The sequence below is a fragment of the Alligator mississippiensis genome, chromosome 14 (assembly GCF_030867095.1).
Source record: "Alligator mississippiensis isolate rAllMis1 chromosome 14, rAllMis1, whole genome shotgun sequence".
Classification (NCBI taxonomy): Eukaryota; Metazoa; Chordata; order Crocodylia; family Alligatoridae; genus Alligator; species Alligator mississippiensis.
The window spans coordinates 16,485,429-16,496,247 of NC_081837.1; the positions used below are offsets into that span (position 1 = coordinate 16,485,429).

The following is a 10,819-nucleotide window of genomic DNA, read 5'->3' on the forward strand; positions in this document are numbered from 1 at the left end:
ACCCTTGCCTGTAGTGGCATTCAGAGGGCACTTAACGTGCGGTAACAAGCTTTACTGTGCAGATGCTTGCATTTTAAGTGCCCTTAGCACAGTCTAAGTGTAATATCACCCACAGTCTAGTGCCTTACTCACAAGCCCATTCTTTTTCCTCTTCCATGTGCAGTGCTTAGATCAGCAATCTCTCAGACCACAGGGGCAACAACCACTTCCATAAGATCTGCAGAGCTTTCAGAGTGTCAGCGGAGCCTCTATGCTGTCAAGCTGCTTGGCTTTCTGCTGTCCCCTGGGTTCAGGGTTTGGAGGCTTCTCATGAATAAGTAGACTCAAAGCCCTGAGTCAGCCTTGTCTATGGCTAAATTGAATCATGGTCAAATATGAAGAAGACTCCAATGTGGTAACCCCTCAGGCTTAACACACATCTTCTTTGGTGGAGGCCTGTGTTAACAGCATCATGCTATCTGGTACCAGTTTAAGGCATGGTTTTGCTATGTATACCAGTGCTCCTTTGCAGGTTATTCCATGCCAGTGGTTTTTAAACCTTTTTTCATTTGCGGACACCTAAAAAAATTTTGAACAGAGGTGTGGACCTCTTTGAATTAAGTGTGGGTATTCATGTACTTTTGATTGATCAGTCGTCTTTTGTGGACCCCTTAGACTTAGTCTGCAGAGCGCCAGGGGCCCATGGACCACAGGCTGAACAACACTGTTGTGTGCCACAGAATTTCCCAGCCTGCATTGCAGCGGGGGGTGCTAGCACCGCTCTGCTTCCAGTCTTTTCTGCTCTGCTGAGGCACCAGGGAAGAGGTGTCAGCTTTTCCCAGTGTGCACTGAGTTCATCAGTGCTGTGCACTGATGAACAAAGCTCACCACACCCTGACACGTGGTTGTGTTTAAAGAAAAAGGTGCTCCAGTCTGTTGTAATGGGGCCAGATGAATGTGTCACAACCCACATACCAAACACGCACGGCTGTAGTACAAAAAGGACCTTGACCTGTTGTGTAACCAGGCTGATGTAAAGCAACAACACTTGCATGAAGAACAAGGTGGACTTGTCTGCTTGCTACCAGCTAGGAAGCTGCTACTGACAGGTTTGTTTGTTTGTTAATATAATTTGTCTAATCCAAATCCAAAGGTCCAAAACCATAAGTGGCCCTACTACCGGCAAACATCCTCCATCCACACCTGGGGCTTCAGATGTTTCCAAAAGCTTTGGCAGGCGTCCTATGTGTAGGCCCAAGTGCGGAGGCTTGGGGTTTGGCTGCCATAAGGCCCTTGGAGCAAGCGAGGGAGGAGACTCCTGTTTCCATAAACCGGGTTTAAAGCTGCTGCGCTTCTGGGTGGGTCCCGAACCGCGCCAGAAGAGCGGTTCTCCTGCGAGGCGGTTCAGGAAAACTGCCTTTTTGGCCCCGGACACGTGCTAGGATAAGAAGTCGCTGTGCTTGATCTTAGCCTGTCCTGACAGGTCCTTTGGCGGAGGGGACAATGGCACTGGGTGGCCTTTCCTCAGCCTGGTAAGTCATTGGTACCCGGGTGTGACAGCACAGGCAGCCGCCTGCAGGAGGAGGCGTGGAAGATAAGGAAACCCCACGTCGTGTGCCCTTCCCACACAAGTCACACGTGGACGGTCCTGTCCCGCGCCAAGCAGAGCCGGCCGCCACCAGCACTGCGCGCGGGGCGGGGCTTGGGGGGCGGGGCTGGAACGCGGAGCGGCCCCGCCCTCCTCATGTATATTCGCGGGCGCTAATGAGTGTGGGGCGTCGCTGCCGTGACGTCATCAGTAGGGGCCGGGCTCCGCGGGCAGAGGCCGGAGATGGCGGCGCCCTCGGCCCCGCGGCCGCCGCGGCCCCGCAAGGAGCCGCAGCCGCTGGTCATCCCGCGCAGCGCGGCCGAGGAGCAGCGCCTGCGCCTGGAGCGCCTCATGAAGAACCCGGTGAGGCCCGGCCTCGCCCGCCCCTGCGCTCTGGGCTATGCGGGAGGTGCTGAGCCCCCTCGGCCCGGCCCGGCCCGGCCCGGCCCGGGCTGGGGGACCCCCCCCCCCGGACAAACCCCATGCCGGGAGGAAGCTCCCTCCCCCTCCTCCCGGCTACTGCTGGTCCCCAGCCCCTGGCACCTGGCTTGTGCCAGCCCTGGGATCCGCGCCGGGTCGCACTCAGACATGGCGATCTCTTCCCCGGGGGCAGGCGCTGACGCCCGGATGGTTTGTTGTTGCAGGACAAGACCGTTCCCATCCCCGAGAAACTGAGCGAATGGGCGCCGCGACCTCCCCCAGAGTTTGTCCGAGATGTCATGGGTAAGGGGGTTCGTGTCCAACGCCCGCAGGTTGAGCAGTGCAGGCTTAGATGAAAGCGTGGCAGGACGGGGGGAGTCTATTCTGCTTTCCCATAAAAGGGCCCGGACTGTCTCCAAGTCGTTGCTGAAGTTCCCGTCTTCACTGAGGTTTGTTGTTGCTGTTGGTGTCCAGAATAAATGCCTGGACCTCTCCAGACAAGGCTCTTTGAGTGAATCTGATATCTTTTATTAGACCTACTTAAATAGTTTGGGGGGAAAAAATCATTTTAAGAAAGCTTTCAGGTTCAAAAACCCTTTGTCAGGCTGAGGAAGTTTTAGCAGTTGGTGCGCGCTCTTCCAGAACGAAAAGTAAAGCCAGAGGCTGGGCTCTCCAGGAAGTTTGTCCGTACACCTGGCCGTAGTGAATAGATGCAAGTCGTTGCTGAATAGCAAGTTGGGTGTGATTTTGCCCTCTCTAAGGGTCTCCGTTTCAGCGTCCCCAAAAGTGTTCTGTGTCTCGATAATAAACTGAAGTTACCTTGTCCGTGGTCACACAGAGCCTTTGTCTGAGCAAGGAGTACAACCAGGATGTGGTGACACTTGGGTGTTTTTATTAATTATTATTCAGTTGGTTTGTTTTTTTGCTTGTTTTTTTGTTTGTTTGTTTGGATTAACTTTATGTTGAGGGAATAACCTGCCTGTTCACTCTTATTTGTTTTCCGTACTTGTTTTCCCTTTAGCTAGATGTAGGAAAGAGGCAGGGGAAAACAGCCTCAGCTCTACAGCAGAACAAAGTGTAAGTTTCCCTCTCAATTGTGCCTCTCTGCCTAGGACAGGGTGTGAGAGCGCGGTTTCTGTGGCCCACTCAGTGTTTAGAGCAGTAATTCTGGTACCCTGGAGTGTCTTGAGATCCTTTCAAGGGTGCTATGGGGTGCCACGTAACGTTAGCACTGTTAAGCGTGCAAACATGATTCACAAGGTAAACACGTGAATTTCATGTAGGAATCCATCATGTTAAAAACAGCCTGATCTGTTATGAACCCACTGAATTCTCTGCAACAGAAGAATCGCTCCATTATTTTTCTGGAGTCAGGAAATGAGTGAAACCTAAAAGCTGGCATTTTCCAAAGGGTGACATGAGTCTAAAAAGGTTGAGAACTGCTGGTGTAGATTCAGCTGATATTCCTAGCACGCATTCTGATTAACAAACTAACGGTGATGATGGTTTTAGTGATGTGGATTGTTCACCAGTAGATAGATCCTGCAGTACTGAGTTGCAAGTATCTTATAGCTTGCTTTAGCTTTTCCTGTTGATCTGGGCTTGATAAAAATGGGTAGCAAACTTCTCATGCCTACAGTACTATTGGTATACCATGTCTGAGACTGAGTTATTTGTGAGTGTCTTGGTGTGCTCTTCTCCGTGCTATATGCTGACTCTTCAACCATTTCTGTATCACCGGCAGGTTCTAGTGCTGGAGCTGGCAGTGGTGAATTCCATGTGTACCGCCATCTTCGCCGGAGAGAGTATCAGAGGCAGGATTTTATGGATGCGATGGCTGAGAAGGTCAGTGGGTTCTTACTGCAGTCACTTGTCTGACTGCTTGATATTCGCTGGATAATTTTTTCCTAAGATCATGAGAAGAGAGACTAACTTAGTTCCAAACTGTCTGGTCTTATAATTATTTTCTTAATATGGGATATGTGTGGCCTTTGAAGAATAATATTAAAATATCATTGCTTTGCTACAGACCTGATCTATCCTTCCTCTTCAGTGGGTGACTCTAGGGAATGCATATAAAGCCAAAATATTTATGTTCCTGTTTCCAAATTGGACTAAGAGTGCTTAAATATAGAAATGGGTGGATTTTTTTTCTAGCTAGTGAGGTAAGCAGAATTGTTCATGCTTTCTTAAAAATCAAAAGAAATCCTTAAAAGTTCTTATCTTGCAAAGAAAGCATAAAACCAAGTACTTGAACACAAGCATTAGGATTTTATGAGTCCAGAGACCTGGACTCCTTTTTAATATTAGGACTTCTTTCTAAGTCCTGAACCAATAATACAATGGGAGCTCTGTTTCAGGGACCAGTGTCCCTCTGTCGGTTCCTTATCTTGATAAAGTTTGAGAAGCCGTTCAATTCCTATGTTGCTGCTTATGTTCCTGGTATTCTGCTTTATTCTAATACTCTGTAGGACATGGTCCTGATGTCTTTGCCACCAGTGAAGTTGATGAGGATTTCTACCCCCTTATTATGGATATCTGGGTTCAGTCCTTGATGTTTTTGGTTAATATTGTCTGCATAAAACTCACCTATGCAATATTTCTTAATACAAGAAGGCATCTTAACAATAGGTTCCTGGCAAATCTCCCAGCTATTTGCTAAAAGATTTTTTTCTTTAAATGGAGGTAGCTTATGAATAGTATTAAATTTAGTTTGTAACCAAAGTGTCACATGTGATCAATTACAGCAAAAACTGGATGAGGAATTCCAAAAGAAATTGGAGAGGAATAAGATGATTGCGGAGGAGCAGACAGCGAAACGCAGAAAGAAGCGGTGAGGACAGATTGTCAAAACCTTAATGCTGTGCTTTATCTGTAGCCATGTACTTTAGAGATAAATGCTGCACGGATCACTTTTGTTAGCACTGTCCTTGCCTTTATAAGGTTGGGCCTGTGCTTGAAAGGCTTTGCTGTCATAGCTTATTTCAGCACCGGCAGTACTATGGTATAATTGCATTTTAACTAGGATTCTTTCTGGCACAGCTTCTTGAACACCTGAGGAACATAGCTGTGCCAGCAGGAGTTTATATGTAGATCTGGACTGTGTGAATGTCTAGCAATTGGAGCCAAGGACCTGCTGTTCAGAGAATGACTTTGCATCTTGGGTCTATGCTGGGATGTGGGCCAGCAGAAAAAACCTGATGATACTGTGGATGAGTATTGCAGATAAATTGGCGTGGGTAGGCCAGCTCATTGTTTGCATGTGGATAGTCAAAAGACTGCAAACTGGCCACTGGCCTAAAGTTGCAGTGTTGTGGATTTAACAGCTGTGCCTGCTTACTCTAGTAATGAATGGAGTATGAGGAAAGGCTGAGGGATCTAGGACTCTTCAGCCTGAGGAAAAAAGGCTGAGAGGGGACCTGGTAGCAGCTTACCGCTACACTAGGGGAGTACATCAAGGGCTCGGTGAGCAACTGTTCACCAGGGCACCTGAGGGAAAAACCAGGAGTAATGACTAGAAACTCCTGGAAGATCGATTCAGGCTCAACATTTAGGAAAAACTTCTTCACAGTCAGGGTGTCCAGACTGTGGAATAAGCTCCCTCCAGAGGTGGTGCAATTGCCTACCCTGGAAATCTTAAAGAGGAGACTAGACAGTCGCCTTGCTGGGGTCACCTGACCCCCAGTTATCTTTCCTGCTTGGTGCAGGGGGCTGGACCTGATGATCCTCTGAGGTCCCTTTCGGCCTTACAATCTGTGAGTGTGGGTCTGTAAATATAGCAAATACATGGAACCATTGGTTAATATAATGTTTAAGTCCATCTTGTAATGACACCCATCAGCATGCATGGGACTGATATGTATACATTCCTGTTAATAAGAATTGCATTGGAACAAAGTAGACATTTAAATTCCACAGTCCATTTTATTACACTATTTCTTTAAACTGCTAGACTAACATGACTTCTGAGCCTCTGCAATTTCTCTTTGATCTCAGTTACATTAACTGTGAGCAAATGTCCACCTGTCAATCTCTCTTGTCACCTTTTACTTTAATTGCTACCTTTGTCAGCACTCTTGACCAAGGGAGCCAGTGAGAAATGGGCCATGGGGACTGAAATGTCCTCCTATTCCTTATGGGCAGGCAGAAACACATTGGGAAGGAAGATCAGTTTATAATGTATTATTAGTCTGTTTCAGGGGATGCTTTCAATTTAATTTTTACCAATAACAATATTTTAAGGGATTTTTTTTAATGTAAGATTTTAATAATTTGGCTTTTTACCAGTTTCTTTTTCTGTGTTTTATGTTGGCTTTGAAGATAGATGAGTCAATTTCACTTCTGCTTTTCATTAGTTTTCATTTTGAAGTTCTTATGCGCTGGCACATTTTTGAGTTGTAAGTGCTTTAAGGGAATGAAATGATTTAAAAAAGAATAAAGGGTTTCATTCGAATAAAATCAAGAAGGGAAACATTTCTGTAGGTCTTGTTTGCTCCAGTTTTGCATGTTGAGGCCAAATTTGACTAGAACTTGTCTTTAAAAGTGTGTGTGTCAAATAATATAATACATTCTCTGTAAATTCCTGATTTAAAAAATACAGAAAATTTGAAAGGCTTGAATTTCTCTGTGTAAGAGTTTGTTTTTTTTCCCTTGCTTTACAGCCAGAAGTTGAAAGAGAAGAAGCTGCTGGCTAAGAAAAGTAAACTAGAACAAAAGAAGGAAAAAGGTCAGTGGCACCTCATTTCTCTCTTATGGTAGAAACAGATGTAACCTTTCCATGCTTTTCTGCTGCTACAAAATGTTTTATGCTGGCACAAAGCAAATAGATGTCCATACTCTGTCTTGCCACAATGTAGTTGTGACAAAAGGTATTAATTTGTGCTGCTTGTTTTGCAGCGGGCATCTCTGCTTTATGGCAGAAGAGCATGAGCAGGCAGAGCTGCCCATACCCTCCAACTGCCTTGGGTAGGCGCTCTTGGGGCTTGGTCCTTTGTGCCCCAGGGATTCCCATGCAGGATCAGACCCCTCAAGCCTTGGGAGTGCCTGCCAGGCTTCCTTGCTTCCAGGGACTTACCTTGGGATTTCTGGGGCACATTTCTGGAAGCTGGACAGTATTGCCCATTGCCCAGCCTGTTGGTCATACAAGTAAGGATATATCCCAACACAACTAATCTGGTTCATTTGGTGATGTCGATTTCTACCCTTGGTGTTCAGTTCAGTTCTCCAGTCCAAAGGACTGAGTTGATTTATTTCTCACCAACGTGTACAGCTTATGCCCATGTGGTAGAGGTCAAGTTTGGTCCTTATACTTGAAATTTCAGCTAACATTTTCAGAAGCTCTCCTGGAAAGTTATTTAAGGCAGGACTTATGCTCAAAAGTCATTTTTGCTTTTTAAAAAAATGTTACCATTCATTCCAAATATCTTGGACTGCTGACTGATTTTGTTCACTACTTAACTGCAGTAGATGCTGGTGTTTTCTAGGGTGATCCTGTTGCAATTTTTTTGGCCCAGTCTGACTTAGAACTTTGGAATTAAAGCAATTTATGAAAAAAGTCTTTTCTTTAAAAGATTATAGATTACATGAACAGTGTGTATACTGAAGCTAGTACAGAAAGAATTAGAACTATAGTGAAAGAGAAAATAAATGCTAATAAACACTTTGGACGGTAGGGAAATGAATTATGGTACGGTATGTACAAGCCTGATCCATTTCAGTGCCACTTTTTCCGCACACAATGGAATTCTTTATGCAAAATAAATTTTAGGATTAAAAAGAAACCATCAATTTTGAAAAATTAATTTTGATAAACTCAAGAACACCTTTTTGTTTGTTTGTTTTTGAAGACCAAACACTTGTATCTGAAGTTATGGAGTCAACTTACAAGAGTGGTCAAAGTATTTAGAAACATTTTGTGATTTGCATTCCTATTCAGTAGTCACTCTTACTGTTGGAACACTAGCAGTGCCTGATAGTTCCGCAAGAGTCAGGAGTTGATTGGTATTTCCAGCTTGCTTCATTTTCTGCTTTTAAAAATCAAATCTGTTTTGAACCTTGCATGTGTGTACCTCAGCCTGCGAGCCATTAAAACACACTGGTCCAAATTTAATCCATGGGAAGATGTTACTGAAGTGATACTCAATGAATTAATCGCAGTGTTTCCGGTTTGTGGGGCTTGATCAGGAGAGACGTTTAAATTTCAGGATCTTTATTGTGATTAATAGCATGTTGGTGAGCATGAGACTTGTGTGGTAGGAGTGGTGGTATGACTTGAAGATTTTCATATGCAAGTTGCTTGTTAGGGCCAGCATCACATTTGGTACAAACTGGCAATTTTCTTGGTCTCAGACACTGTCTTTTAAAGGGTTCTTCCAAGAACAGGCTGAGGCTCATTTGATGGGTGTAGCATCCAGGCTGCTGCCTTTTATCTGAATTAAGATTTTTTTGTCTCCAGAACTCCACATCCAATGCCTTTCACCATCAGTGCAGTAGGAAAAAGCATGGAGCTAATAGCAAATGACAGTTCATAATTTTACCACTTGGTGGCATCAAACTACTACTAAATGTGATCCTCAAAGGTCAGAGACTGGACTAAGTATTATTGTTACCCAAACAAAACAAAGTGCAGGAACTAGAAGAGGGGCAGTAAGAGATTCAGGTCTATTCTATCCAACCAAACCTTCAGAGTTTATCACTGGAGTTCCAATGATTAATTTCTGTTTGGGTCCTTCTCTAATGGGTTAAAACTTTGTGAGCTTTCCACAAACGTTCCTTGCAGCATACATCCAAAAGGAGCTCTCTCGAGGCCAGGCCAAATCTGTCCCTTCTGCAGATATCACAGCAATTTTATAGCATGTTGATTTTTTGAGTGGGCAAATTTAGACGTTGAAATTCCAAAGAGCACTCCACGGTTGGTTCTCTGCTTCCCAATTCCTTTTTGATTGCAATCAGGAATATATGCGTATACATGCAGAGGTGAGAGCGTGGGAAAAAATAGTACTCAGAACTGGCCCTTTTAAAGTTTCTGCCTAACTTTCCTTTTGTTTCTTGTAGACCGTTACTTAATCATATGATAGCTGATAGTAATAATCAGGTTACTGAGATAAAACAGAAGTGCAGTCTGAATGCGGGTGCTATTTCTCATAGTAAGACTGGTTCTGGGGGGGTCTCTTAGCTGGATAGAATGTTAGTAAATACACTGTTGGGAGCAATTCTGTGATGACCCTTGGGAAGGAGCAAGATGTGACCTAAACTTATTTTCCCTAACATCCAAGACTGATTTGTTGGTGATTATTCTGATGTGCCTTCCTTACTACATGTCATCAGATTATCCCATTTTCCCCATTTAGAGTCTGACCAGTCACAAGAGCAACAGTCCAGTGAGGAAGAGGCAGATGATACGAAGGAGGAGGAAGAGAAAGATGATGATGCAGAAGAGCCAAGCTTTGTGATGGGAAGAGGATGATGCTATTGCAGTGGCAGCTGGAAACAACGTTCATTGCTTTATATTCAGGAGCATGAAAATTTTTCATCTCAGCCGGGCAGAATCCATCGGCATATGTTGTACCTGCTTAACGGTGGAGGTGTGACCTTCGCACCTGAGTTCTGAAGGGTTTTTTGGTAGATGCCAAATAACAGAATTTTCTTAACTGCTTGTAAAACTGCTGTGCAGTCTGCTATAAGGTTGCTCTAAAGAGTCAGCCATGAGTCTTTGTGACCCTAGAGTTCTTTTTAGCATGGCCCAAAGCATTTGCTGTCTGAAAGCTAAACCATATTCATCGGCAGACAAGGTTCTTTGGGTGAATTGTATTCATCAGCATTTAAGGGAAATTCTACTGTGAGGGCTGTGATACCCAACTTCCACTGAAATTGATAGGATTAGGATGTATGAATCTAAGGGCAAAAGTTAGCCTGTAGCAGAGAATGGTTTGGCCCCAAATTTCCCTGCACTGTGAGTGTTTTCAGTTTAGGGGTTTGTGACAAGCCCATCTCTAACCCAAAGAAATTAGTTTATGATCCTAGGCAGGTTCTATAGAATTTTTTTTTTTAACGGGTGATCCCTTTTTTATTACTTGGATGTGCCCTACAATTTTCTTCTAAATTTTTCTAATTAATAAAAAGGGAATGTCTCTCACTTCTTGTCTGCTCTTATTTGAATGGGAGTTAACTAAAGTAAAGTACTTTTTGCCAAATTTAGAGCTTGTTTAATAGGCTGAGGAGTCTTTTAAAGAGTTTAAACAGTATTTGGTTTCATCAGAGTGGGAGGTGGTGAGTTGGTATGATTTTAGGGACCTTGAAGTAGGGGAGAAATACTTAAATCTATGGTAGAGCTCTAACCTGAGTCTCTTTCTGGATTAAGGGACAAAAAGATAAATGATGCAGCATTTGAAATGGTATAGCAAAAACAGATTAGCTAAGAGATTAATTCATCAAAATATGTAGGAGGCCCATTAATTGCCCAGAAAGGGGGAACTGTGTCTCATTCTTTCTGCTTTGGTGTTATATTAAGTGTTTGATATATTTGAGACACACAGACTTTTTTGTCTGAGATCTGCAGAAAGTGTGAGAGCTGGATGGGCCACAGTGCAATCTCAGGGTTGAATCATGCTAGTTATCTCTTTTGGGGAGAGGAGACCCTCAGGTCCCCTGAGCTGCCAATTTGGCTCACTCCAACATGGTTGGCAGCTCAACTAAAACCAAAACCCAGTGTTGTGTTCAGCATCTGTAGTTTGGACTGAAGAAAACCATTTTTTTTTCCAACTTGGAAGTGCCTGTCTCTTCTCAGATGCTTTTGCTGTGACAGCTCAGTATCCAGAATACAGTGCAACTTTT

At 44.2% G+C, this 10,819-nt stretch overlaps 1 protein-coding gene across 2 annotated transcripts; it reads left to right on the forward strand.

The window, feature by feature from the left end:
- Positions 1-1,772: 1,772 nt before the first annotated feature.
- Positions 1,773-10,121, forward strand: PRKRIP1 (PRKR interacting protein 1). 2 transcript variants are annotated; one of them, XM_059717039.1, is made up of 6 exons: positions 1,773-1,930; positions 2,212-2,290; positions 3,732-3,832; positions 4,735-4,820; positions 6,649-6,713; positions 8,442-9,325. In XM_059717039.1, exons 1-6 carry the CDS (start codon positions 1,811-1,813, stop codon positions 8,477-8,479), a joined length of 489 nt encoding a protein of 162 aa, XP_059573022.1. In that variant the 5' UTR covers positions 1,773-1,810; the 3' UTR covers positions 8,480-9,325. The 2 variants fall into 2 exon arrangements, with proteins under 2 accessions (XP_059573022.1, XP_006270804.1); XM_006270742.4 differs by lacking the exon at positions 8,442-9,325 and adding an exon at positions 9,337-10,121 and having other exon boundaries at positions 1,775-1,930.
- Positions 10,122-10,819: the final 698 nt, after the last annotated feature.

Coding starts and splice junctions, on each gene's coding strand:
- PRKRIP1 (XM_006270742.4), top strand. CDS start 1,811: ATGGCGGCGCCCTCGGCCCCGCGGCCGCCGCGGCCCCGCAAGGAGCCG. Junction 4,821..6,648: donor GCGAAACGCAGAAAGAAGCG/GTGAGGACAGAT, acceptor CTTGCTTTACAG/CCAGAAGTTGAAAGAGAAGA. Junction 6,714..9,336: donor AGAACAAAAGAAGGAAAAAG/GTCAGTGGCACC, acceptor TTCCCCATTTAG/AGTCTGACCAGTCACAAGAG.